Raw genomic sequence first — 13263 nt, forward strand, 5'->3', positions numbered from 1 at the left:
TTTCCTTTTCTTCCTCCATGCTGCATGGCTCAGTTTAGAATTCTCTCCACTGTTAGTTTGAAGCTTTTATTTTCTCATGCTTTAAGTTAAGATGTTTAGACTATTCTTATTAAATAAAATCTTGGATTTCTTATGAGCAACAAGTATCTTTATATTTCTTTCCTGGTCTTAGAATCATATCTTAAGTCAGATCTTGAATTATGACCTTTGTTTGGTTGTCAACCAGAATCATTTGGTTGTTTGAATTTTGACTGATATGCCTCTATATTAGAACATGGATTTGAATCAGAAATTGTATTATCATGGACTAATTTCTATCAATTAATGCACCATTGTGCACATTATCAGTTAACACCTGTTTCATCTTTTGCACATTTTTTGCTTTCTTCATTTGCTGAATAGTAACTCCTGATTCAATGTCTTGAGCTTTCACTACAAAAACAGATCAACTTGCTTTAGTTTCTTTTCATTAGCTTATAGGCAATCTTGTTTTTAAATAAGACAGCCATCCCATAACATCATCTTGACCTATAGTTGTAATTTTATTGTGGCATTTGGTCTATTGTGGAAAGTTTCAAGTTTCAATTTCATGGTCCACAAAACATTGAAAATTATAGTGCTAGTTGGGCATCCTGTACTATTCTTGTTTTTATCTTTTCACTAAATTCATCAAAAAAGTGTTGTTTCCTAACTGTGATTTCATGTAATATTGCCAGAGCACCTACTGGTTACTACCAGCCAAACATCTGTGATAGTTCCTGTCATGTCCGATTAGATGTTCCATGCAAATTGTTTGTTTACCTCAATTTCACAGTCCACTGAACATAGAACATGATAGAAAGTTGGGCATCAGTGTATGTCATGCATGCAAGGTAAAATTTCTACCAAGGGAGAGTCATTTATTATGTATTGTGATATTTTATTTTCAGATGAGTTAATTTGTGTACAAGGGAGAGCTGTATATTATTTATTGTGTTATTATATTTACAGATCAGTGTGTATACAAGAACAAAGTATACAACAAGGGAGAGTCCTGGGATATTGACTGTGATTTTACTTGCACCTGTGTAGATGGATCCACTGGATATTATGAATGTAAACCACAGTAAGTGTTTCAAAGGATTGTTTCCATGATGCTAAGTTTGTTTGTTTTTATAGTGCTAAAAAAATACAAAAAATACATGTTATAAGGATGACATGTCTGTTGGTCTACAAAAGGGCTTTAAAAGTATAACCGTTGAACTATACTAGTTTGACCCTTTTGTCCGGATCGCCCTATCTTCATCATGAAAAAGATGTTGGCTCCTACATTTTGAACTTATCCAAAGGGTGACAATAGTGATCAGTCATAACATGATTGAAATTTTCAATCCCTCTGTCTGTTTGTCAGACTTTTTTGGAAAATTTTCATCTACAAAAAGGTAATTACTAGTGTTGTTAACGGTTTAGCAGTTAACCGTCAGAAGGACCGAATACCAAAAACGCTAACTGGTCAACCGACTTTTTTTTCAATTTTGATAGATTTGATATAAATGTATAATGAAATCATGAAATAATTTGGTTCTATTTCAAAATTATCTTTGTAGTATTAAGTTTGACAGATTAATTGTACAGTATATTGATTGCTATTGTTAATCCATAAAAACATAAAATTAATTAGAACTATAAGACAACTTGTCTATCAGCTTGGGGCGATATATTGAGTAAATATAATTAGTATACATATTTTGTTAAACACTTAATGCAAATCAGTAGTCCAAATAAATTTAAAGATTTACTTCATTCTTTTATTTTTGTATCTTCATTCTTTTATTTTTGTATCTTTGATCTTATATAATGCGTATACCTATACCCGAATGTGCAACCTCCTTCTTGCAAGGCTTTGTCATTCTATTAATGAAATACCAACCTAAAAATTGTGAAATGCCAATCAACGTGAATGTACTTAATGTATACTTCATGGTACAGACTTAATCATTTCAAATTGAAACACTCCAAAATATTTTCTTAGACATCTAGAGAAAATGAAACATTCTTTGGTTTCAGACATTTTCAATTCGATGAAATCAAGATGGAATTTAAAGGCAGTGCTTTCAGGCCTGACTTTCAAGTCATCATGTTCATCTTTCCTTAAGCGACATCCAACAAATGTATGTGGGGGTCATTTTGCCAGAAATAGATCCGGAAATTATTTATTTTCTCCCCCTTCTTTTTGTGGTATGAAATGGTTTTTGTTTCTTTCATTTACATTGGGAAATAAAGAAACGATCAGTGTGTATTGTTCGTTTTAAAAACTTTTTATTAATGTGTATATTGCATTATAAGCAGTCAACCTGATTACAAACTATCATTATTTGAATTCTGTGTGGAAAGAGGTCGGGTCAATTTCGAGTGTTATCTGCCATCAAAAAATATTTTAAAATCAATTCAGTCGTTGATATTACAATTAAAAGTCGACTGAACATGAATTATGTTGCATATTATACGTTTTAAAGCATATTTTATGAAGCCGTATGACGTTATAGTTATTTCGGTCTCAGTTATATAAAGTATGTAATTATCGTTCCTGAATAGGTGGCGCCGTTGTAGTCGACGTGGGTCTCACTAATTAGAGACAAGAAGCGTCAAAAAGTGATAAAAAGCGAAAATGAAAATAATTTAGCGACGAGAAGTGTCAAGAAGACTATTTAGCGACAATACATCAATAAAAAAATATCATTGAAACAACTTATTCCCAATAGATATTAAAAAAAAAAAATACGTATTAATTTTATTAAAGGGGCGGTTATAAAACATTTTTTATATTACATTGATAGATAAAAAAATTAATTTTTATAAAGAAAAAAGGGATTGACTCAGGGTTCTCGTTAAGATGCGTATACGCGTCCTGGACGCATGGAAATCGAGCTGGACGCGTCATTTTTTAAACCCGTGAGTCCCTGGGACGCGTCTTGATTGTATCCCCTGAGTCCCAGAAACATCGTTTTTGGAAAATTTATGATATGACATTGTTTTGAGCCGTTGTTTTGACAAGAAACTAAACCGGAAGTTGATGTCAAAACATTGATGTGATGCGTAGATCAATTGAACCTCGTTGTGTCGAACTGGGTTGTGTCGAAAACTCGGATGAGTCGAAGTAATTTCTCGGTCTTGGTAAAATTCCCGTTTGATCAATGCATAATTACCTCTGATGAGTCGAACTCGGTTGATTCGAATACTCGTTGAAGACGAGTAAATTTTATAGTCCCGTCAAAGTAAAATAATGTAAATTGACCCTGATGTCTCGAATGCGAAAGTAAGAATTTTCGAAAGATACAGACCTAATCATAAAAATTCAAATTCGGTAGTATGTCTTATGTTAACTAATCATTTTCAAAAGAGATTAAAGCTGAGAAAACATACTTGTTTGTATAAATTTAAACTGCTGGTTACCGGTAACCGGTTAATCGGTTGAACGATTATCCAAGTAACTTGTTATACCAAAATGTATGATTTGACAACATTAGTAATTACATCACTTTACAAGAAAAGCATGGCTGATAAACAAATTTATTGATAGCTGTATTACATGAAGCCTTTTACAAAGTCTGCAATAGAGACCATAGTTGCCTGACTACATTCCAAAGCATGCTTGACTGTCAATTCATTTAAAATACTGTTTTTGTAAAGTTTGCTATAGCTTGCTATTGCTACATTCCTTAGGCGTCGGCCTCAACTTACAGTGAGACAGACTATCGCAATATTCTGCTCAAAGATAATGTAGTACTAGTGTTCGAATTTTGATTCTTGGATATTTTGAGCTGCTACTATTTTGAAAAGATTACAGCTTGAATAAAAAAGGAATGAATGTTCACCGACAATTCAGATGAATTTAACTTCATTTTGAAAATACATATCACAAACACTACTTTGTGGATCAGCCATTGGCTGAAGAGAAAATCAAAAGACATCTACGTGAGACAGCGTTTCATTCATGAATATTTCATGAATGAACATTTTCCCGCACTATTTTTTACTATGTAAGATATTTACAACTGTTTGTTATTGAATAAGTAAAAGCCAGAGTGTCTCGAAAGAGTCCAGTATGAGAGAACAAGTTGATATTTGACCAAGTTGTCGGATAATTGACAAGTGATAATGGTTTGATTTATTTTAACAATACACAGGTGATAGAATATAAAATAATCGATTATTAACTGGTTAATGTCTCACGCCAAGGATGGGTAAAGGTAAATACCGGCTTTAATAGAAAAGTGCATTGTTTTTGTCAAACTGACATCGATCTGAAAGTTTTGATGCCAAAAAATCATTCGAAAACTTTCAATTCCGTTATATAAATGCTACTTGTTTCACATTCCAATGTGGATATTAGGACCTTCACTCGTTCAGTATGCTAAAGTGGATCAAACTGACAACAGAAAAACATTGTCTTAATGTAATGGCAATTAGTATCATAGCATCCGTATAATTTAAAAGCAACAGAGTCAACATCTACCTCATAGAATATTATAGTTCAGTGTATCAAGACCGAGATCAAACTAAAGACTAGTGCTGTAGAAATTATTAAAATGATTTAATAACATTTGTCCATGTACCAGCAAAATGACTTTCTTAGTGCTTAACAATGCAGTGGCGGATCCGGAACCTTTTATCCTCACACTTTATTCCGTGGGCAGTATGATTCTTTAAGATTGACCTATAATTAACAATGGGTCGTCCTAAAACAGAGGCAATGATTACTAGTATATCAAATAAGGCTTAAAACAAAAATCTCAAATGTCATTGCCTCAATGGTAAATTACACAGCAGCAACTTAAATGTGTTCCGTACAGGGTTATAAGCACCTCAGATCAACATTGTATGAATCTAGTTTATATAAACTTTTTATTCCCGAGGTCATACTACTATTGTTATGCCCCTACTGTATTGAGTTTTATCCTTGGTTTTTTTCTGTTAGTATTGACGTCCCTTACTTGTACGTACGTCCATACATCCCCATATTGATTTCTGTTCTCTTACTTTAGTTTGCCTGAACCAAATTTTATGAAACTTATACGCAATGCTTATAACCACAAAACACAAGTCAAGTTTGAATTTTGTTGGCGTCACTTTTACCATTCTAGATGTAAAGGGGTAAAATTTTCAGTATACCCTATCAAGTATATATATACCCTTATATATAAGTTTGACTTGTAGCTTTCTTCGGTTATACGTTTATCAGGTGAACATAAAAACGGTTTTTAAATTTAGAAGTATAGATTGTGTCCATAGTTATTATATAGTACACAGATGCCCAATCCGCGCTATGTTCAGTGGACCGTGAAAATGGAGTAAAAACTCTAATTTTGCATTAAAATTATAAAGATTATATCATTGGAAACATGTGTACTAAATTTCAAGTTGATTGGACTTCAACTTCATCAGAACTACTCCTACCAAAAAGTTTAACCTGAATGGGACAGACGAACGGAAGGAAGGACGAACGAATAAACGCACAGACCAGAAAACATAATGCCAATAAATGGGGCATAAAGAGTGATTTTTGGAAATTGCTGGCGAGACAATGGTTTAGTTTGAAAAATCAAAACTGTGATTAAATACATATTTGAATTAATGCACGTCTATAACCTATTTGAAATAATACACATATACAGTTGCGAACTTTCCAAAGGTGCTATCCAGCACTTTGATTCATTTTCTCAAGGAGTTTCATAAATGCCTTTTTGCCCATATTTTTAAATGTGAAAAAAAAGTATTAGCTGGTATTCTGAGCTACACATACTATATTTTCTACACATTTATACAAGTTTAAGACTGAAGGAATTAAAAAATAAGAAAAGAGGTTTATTAGCTGAATATCAGTATTACCATTAGAAAAGTAAAATGCTGCGATCAATTTTAGCCCTTAAAGTTATTAACACCAATAGGATTTTTTTTTAGAAATGGGCAGGTATTAAGATTTTTCTTCATGCCAAAAAAAATAGTTATGATGTTTTTATGCGCCATTTATTATTATGCCCCATTGTATGCCCCATTTATGGGCATTATGTTTCTGGTCTGTGCTTCGGTTTGTCCCTCCGATTTTTTGTCGGTTCGTCTGTCATGCTTCAGGTTAAATTTTTGTCGAGGTAGTTTATGATGAAGTTGAAGTCCAATCAACTTGGAACCTTGTACACATGTTCCTTATGATATTATCTTTCTAATTTTTATGCCAAATTAGAGATTTCCCCCCAATTTTAAGGTCCACTGAACATAGAAAATGATAGTGCAAGTTTCAGGTTAAAGTTTTTGTTTAAGGTAGTTTTTGATGAAGGTGAAGTCCAATCAACTTGAAACTTAGTACACATGTTCCCTATGATATGATCTTTTAAATTTCAATGCCAAATTAGAGATTTTCCCCCTTTTTCAGGGTCCATTGAACATAGAAAATGATAGTGTGGATGAGACATCCGTGTATTAGGGACACATTCTTGTTTACTACATTTCTATTTTATTTATTCTTTCAGGTGTCCAACATACAATAATTTACCCCCTCAGTGTTTCACAACAACAGTTCAAGGCAAATGTTGTAAAACAATTCAATGTACCACCAAAGATGGATTAATAGTGAAGCCTAATGCTCAATTCCCAGTTGTTGGTTCCTATACTGGTGGATTCTCAGGATTCAGACCTGGTGTATCATATAACCCAGGAATAAACAGCACTAGTGGTGTTAGATGTACGATTTTATTGTCCACAATTGTACAGATAGATGTAGATATCTAAGAGAAGATATATTATCTAGCTAGATTTTTTTTCATCACTCATACATGTTTTTTGCTGATATATTTCTAATAAGAATGATCAAATATGGAGTTTCCTTTGTATCTATTATGTATGGATATATCAAAGTTTGTAAAATTAACTACAACAAAAAACTCAGATTTTCCCAAGTGAAAAACAAATAGTTTATCATACTTAAAGTTCTTTGGAACAGCAGGTTTGTTTTTCTTGTCTTTGCAGTTGACTACCACACCATAGTTTGTTTATACAGCTGTTTGATACACTAAATTATACATTATAATATTTTTCTTGTGTTTACAGTGGGTTGTATCTACAAAGGACAATTATACAAAGCTGGTGATGAATGGGACGATGGTTGTGATTTCCATTGTAAATGTGTGGATAGTAAAACAGGAAGATATCAGTGTACTGCACAGTTAGTATTTCATTTAATTAATTGTTTTACCCCTGATTAGAATTTTACCCAACGAAAATGGAGGGTTTTAAATAATTGGTTTGTATTTTTTTTCAAGGATTTGGGGGAAAAAAGTAAAGTATTCAGTTTTTGTTTTAAAAAAAAAGGGTGGGGGAGTAACAAGGGAACTGGTTGAAATGCAGACATTAAATGTTATGACATATATAGGGGAAACATCTGAGGGTTCCATAGGTGACCTTTTGTAGATTTCTGTCCTCATCAAATATTCCTTTGTGGATGAACTATTGCACAAACCCTATTACAGATTTGATAGCTATATTTTTTGGCCTCATTTTTTTCTTGATATTTAAGTTTTAAAATGATGTATATACCATACTTGTCAAGAAAACTATTTTATTGGAAGTTGTGCTTGGTCACTAATGGTGTATAAATCTGCTTTACAAAATAGATACAGCTAAAGAATCGAGAAAGGAAGAATTTTACCTTATGTATTGCACTGCAATCTTTACACTAAAGTACTAATAAGCAATGCTTTTCCAGTGACATTCATGCTTTCCTTCCTTCTTTCCAGTTGATTTTATTGTCTTAACTCGCCCTGACACTCTTTATTCTTATGTATTAATAATTCAGATGTCCAGAGTTCACCAGACTTCCTGCTCTCTGTGAACTTGTACCTGTATCCGGTCAGTGTTGTAAGAGACTGCAATGTAGAACTCCAACAACAGTAGCCCCTGGTGTTGTAACTCCTACTCCCTTCATACCAACACCAGATCCCCACCCTGGATGTACTGATGTCATAGATAACTGTGCTGATTATGGCCAGTCTGTTTGTCAGCCACCATATGATGCCTGGGGAAGGAGAAATTGTCAACATTATTGTGGAATGTGTCGTATGTATTCACTTTATGTAGCTAGTTATACTATTTTTATGCACGACCTAAGGGCATTATGTTTTGAGGTCTGTGTATCCTTTTATCTGTTTGTCTGTTTGTCTATCCTGCTTCTAGCAAAAATGTTTAGTCAAGGTAGTTTTTGATAAAGTTAAAGTCAAATCAACTTAAAACTTTGTACAAATGTGTCCTATGATATGATCTTTCAAATTAAGAATTTTGACCCCAACTTTACAGTCCACTGAACATAGAAAATGATAATGCCCGCTTAAGGTTAAAGTTTATTTAGTCAAGATAGTTTTTGATGGCGATGAGGCTAAAAAAACATACAACTTAGTGCACATGTTCCTAGGCCTATAAAATATTCTTTCAGTAAGTTTTCACCTCAATTTCACATGTCACTGAACAAAGAAAATGATAGTGGGAGTGGGGCATTTGTGTACTATGGACACATTCTTGATCTGACTTACTTGGTGTTACATACCAAAAATATCAATTTAGATATGTTGGTCTGCCATTATTAGGTCTTTCCACCTTTCCGTGGAAAGACCTATTGTTTTTGTTCTGATTATTATTATTTTTTTTTTATTTTTCTTCTGCCTAATTTCTTTCTTGCGTAGTATTGTTGTTTCACCAGATGTCGCTTAGATATTTGGCATATGATATCGTAAAGTGTATGCGCTTTAAAAACTGACAACTGCGTAACCAAATACTTTACGTTGTAAGAGTTACCTCCCCAAACACTGTTTTTCTTGTGGCCACTACTCCTCCGTAACCGTAAAAGATTACGACAAATTTGTTTTACCAATTTGCTTATTACATCTTCAGGATTAGGATCTTAAATTGACCGAAGCTATCCGGAGACTCCATATGAGAGTTATTTCCCCTTTTGCATTTGAGATAAGTGATATGCATATGAACTCATGAACCTTTAGGCGTATAAACCTAGAACCGCTTTATTTGGTGTCCTGGGGTCCCAACTTAAAAAATGAGGTCAAGGTCAAAGGTCAAGTTCATGATCTAAATTTTGACATTCACTTCAAACTGCTTTTTCTTTGATAAAAGTTAGGGGTAAATTTGAAAAAAATGTGAGCAAAATGTTAGTCGCGACATTATTTATGTCGTGAAATTTTGTCGAAAAAATATGCGTAGTATTTTGGGGGTTTTCATGCCACTGAAATGGAAATATCAACAAATTTACTAATTATAGCTTCAAACTTTACAGCTCTCATGATGCGTACATGCAATTTATCTTTGTAAATAATCCAATGCCCACAACTACCTATCTAACACCCCCCCCCCCCCACCTTTTTTTTTTAGGAAACCCATTTCTATTTTATTATAAAATTGCTAATCCATCTTTTTTATAAATAAATTTCTTTCTGAAATACAAATCTATTCCTGCACAATAAAATATCTGCTCCAAATCATGTACATGTATTTCTGAAAATTGATCGATAAACGTTTTGTTAAAGTACTATAACACCAGCATTTATAGCATTTTTGTGTGCATGCAATGAATAAGTCGACCAGTGGTCAGCGGTCAGCGATTGGACAATAGTTTATCTGTAAAATAAATCGAGTAAATATATTTTCCGTTAGCAGTACAAATCACGTGCAGTCCGCTTTACGTTCCAATCTCTGGATTGAGAAATTAAAATCAATGATGTAGAAATCAATCCAAAGTTTGTAAAAAGTAGTCAAATCCTAGAATCAAACTTCTAAACATGCATTAAAAAACAAATCTGTGTTCCCGTAGATACGTGTACAAAAGAGCATGCATGATCCGACATCAATGACCTGTAAATGAAAGAAAATTAAATCCGTTTGCACATTGATCTTTATACATAGGTGTGCACAGGACGACGTCTCTATCTGCAAAGGATTATAATAAACTATCTGTTTGACTATATCAGCTTGGTGACGTCACAATTGCTGTATCCGGTACTACCTAAAATAAAAAAGGGGTTTTCCCCTTTTCGAAAAAAATTCAAATGTGCACGTACATTTCAAACCATGCAGGCCAGGTTTGATTTACTTTAAATACAAAATTGAATACAATGCACACACAATAAGATTAATAAGTAAATAAGAAACACATCCTGGGAAACCCTATAAAAAAAAAAAATTATAAAGGAAGATGCAAGGATTTTTTTATAGGCGTGTATATATCCTTCCATGTTCCTACAAATATCATAATTTCAATACAACAAAAATGTTGCATGGACCCGTTTTCACGTGTTCCTAGAGGCTAGGTCTCAAGTGTTTAAACACGGGCACTAGGCTCTCAATGTCGTTTTCACGTGTTCCAAGAGGCTAGGTCTCACGTGTTTAAACATGGGCACTAGGCTCTCAATGCGGTTTTCACGTGTTCCTAGAGGCTAGGTCTCAAGTGTTTAAACACGGGCACTAGGCTCTCAATGCCGTTTTCACGTGTTCCCAGAGGCTAGGTCTCACGTGTTTAAACACGGGCACTAGGCTCTCAAAGCCGTTTTCACGTGTTCCAAGAGGCTAGGTCTCACGTGTTTAAACACGGGCACTAGGCTCTCAATGCCGATTTTACGTGTTCCTAGAGGCTAGGTCTCACGTGTTTAAACACGGGCACTAGGCTCTCAATGCCGTTTTCACGTGTTCCAAGAGGCTAGGTCTCACGTGTTTAAACACGGGCACTAGGCTCTCAATGCCGTTTTCAAGTGTTCCTAGAGGCTAGGTCTCACGTGTTTAAACACGGGCACTAGGCTCTCAATGCCATTTTCACGTGTTCCAAGAGGCTAGGTCTCAAGTGTTTAAACACGGGCACTAGGCTCTCAATGCCGTTTTCACGTGTTCCTAGAGGCTAGGTCTCACGTGTTTAAACACGGGCACTAGGATCTCAATGCCGTTTTCACGTGTTCCAAGAGGCTAGATCTCACGTGTTTAAACACGGGCACTAGGCTCTCAATGCCGTTTTCACGTGTTCCAAGAGGCTAGGTCTCACGTGTTTAAACACGGGCACTAGGCTCTCAATGCCGTTTTCACGTGTTCCAAGAGGCTAGATCTCACGTGTTTAAACACGGGCACTAGGCTCTCAATGCCGTTTTCACGTGTTACTAGAGGCTAGGTCTCACGTGTTTAAACACGGGCACTAGGCTCTCAATGCCGTTTTCACGTGTTCCAAGAGGCTAGGTCTCACGTGTTTAAACACGGGCACTAGGCTCTCAATGCCGTTTTTACGTGTTCCTAGAGGCTATGTCTCACGTGTTTAAACACGGGCACTAGGCTCTCAATGCCGTTTTTACGTGTTCCTAGAGGCTAGGTCTCACGTGTTTAAACACGGGCACTAGGCTCTCAATGCCATTTTCATGTGTTCCAAGAGGCTAGGTCTCACGTGTTTAAACACGGGCACTAGGCTCTCAATGCCGTTTTCACGTGTTCCTAGAGGCTAGGTCTCACGTGTTCAAACACGGACACTAGGCTCTCAATGCCGTTTTCACGTGTTCCTAGAGGCTAGGTCTAAAGTGTTTAAACACGGGCACTAGGCTCTCAATGCCGTTTTCACGTGTTCCTAGAGGCTAGGTCTCAAGTGTTTAAACACGGGCACTACGCTCTCAATGCCGTTTTCACGTGTTCCTAGAGGCTAGGTCTCACGTGTTTAAACACGGGCACTAGGCTCTCAATGCCGTTTTCACGTGTTCCCAGAGGCTAGGTCTCACGTGTTTAAACACGGGCACTAGGCTCTCAATGCCGTTTTCACGTGTTCCCAGAGGCTAGGTCTCATGTGTTTAAACACGGGCACTAGGCTCTCAATGCCGTTTTCACGTGTTCCAAGAGGCTAGGTCTCACGTGTTTAAACACGGGCACTAGGCTCTCAATGCCGTTTTCACGTGTTCCAAGAGGCTAGATCTCACGTGTTTAAACACGGGCACTAGGCTCTCAATGCCGTTTTCACGTGTTACTAGAGGCTAGGTCTCACGTGTTTAAACACGGGCACTAGGCTCTCAATGCCGTTTTCACGTGTTCCAAGAGGCTAGGTCTCACGTGTTTAAACACGGGCACTAGGCTCTCAATGCCGTTTTTACGTGTTCCTAGAGGCTATGTCTCACGTGTTTAAACACGGGCACTAGGCTCTCAATGCCGTTTTTACGTGTTCCTAGAGGCTAGGTCTCACGTGTTTAAACACGGGCACTAGGCTCTCAATGCCATTTTCATGTGTTCCAAGAGGCTAGGTCTCACGTGTTTAAACACGGGCACTAGGCTCTCAATGCCGTTTTCACGTGTTCCTAGAGGCTAGGTCTCACGTGTTCAAACACGGACACTAGGCTCTCAATGCCGTTTTCACGTGTTCCTAGAGGCTAGGTCTAAAGTGTTTAAACACGGGCACTAGGCTCTCAATGCCGTTTTCACGTGTTCCTAGAGGCTAATTCTCAAGTGTTTAAACACGGGCACTACGCTCTCAATGCCGTTTTCACGTGTTCCTAGAGGCTAGGTCTCACGTGTTTAAACACGGGCACTAGGCTCTCAATGCCGTTTTCACGTGTTCCCAGAGGCTAGGTCTCACGTGTTTAAACACGGGCACTAGGCTCTCAATGCCGTTTTCACGTGTTCCCAGAGGCTAGGTCTCATGTGTTTAAACACGGGCACTAGGCTCTCAATGCCGTTTTCACGTGTTCCAAGAGGCTAGATCTCACGTGTTTAAACACGGGCACTAGGCTCTCAATGCCGTTTTCACGTGTTACTAGAGGCTAGGTCTCACGTGTTTAAACACGGGCACTAGGCTCTCAATGCCGTTTTCACGTGTTCCAAGAGGCTAGGTCTCACGTGTTTAAACACGGGCACTAGGCTCTCAATGCCGTTTTTACGTGTTCCTAGAGGCTATGTCTCACGTGTTTAAACACGGGCACTAGGCTCTCAATGCCGTTTTTACGTGTTCCTAGAGGCTAGGTCTCACGTGTTTAAACACGGGCACTAGGCTCTCAATGCCATTTTCATGTGTTCCAAGAGGCTAGGTCTCACGTGTTTAAACACGGGCACTAGGCTCTCAATGCCGTTTTCACGTGTTCCTAGAGGCTAGGTCTCACGTGTTCAAACACGGACACTAGGCTCTCAATGCCGTTTTCACGTGTTCCTAGAGGCTAGGTCTAAAGTGTTTAAACACGGGCACTAGGCTCTCAATGCCGTTTTCACGTGTTCCTAGAG

The 13263-nt window shown here is 36.8% G+C and overlaps 1 protein-coding gene across 1 annotated transcript in view; it reads left to right on the forward strand.

Annotated features, from left to right (window-relative positions):
* Positions 1 to 13263, forward strand: part of LOC139522652 (uncharacterized) — a 117518-nt gene that overhangs the window by 70521 nt on the left and 33734 nt on the right. The window contains exons 57-60 of the mRNA XM_071316119.1: positions 991 to 1105; positions 6507 to 6718; positions 7084 to 7198; positions 7829 to 8088. Of these exons, the coding sequence (XP_071172220.1) occupies positions 991 to 1105; positions 6507 to 6718; positions 7084 to 7198; positions 7829 to 8088 (702 nt within the window). The remainder of the gene's footprint in view (positions 1 to 990; positions 1106 to 6506; positions 6719 to 7083; positions 7199 to 7828; positions 8089 to 13263) is intronic.

Source organism: Mytilus edulis, chromosome 5 (assembly GCF_963676685.1).
Source record: "Mytilus edulis chromosome 5, xbMytEdul2.2, whole genome shotgun sequence".
In the NCBI taxonomy this organism is placed as follows: Eukaryota; Metazoa; Mollusca; class Bivalvia; order Mytilida; family Mytilidae; genus Mytilus; species Mytilus edulis.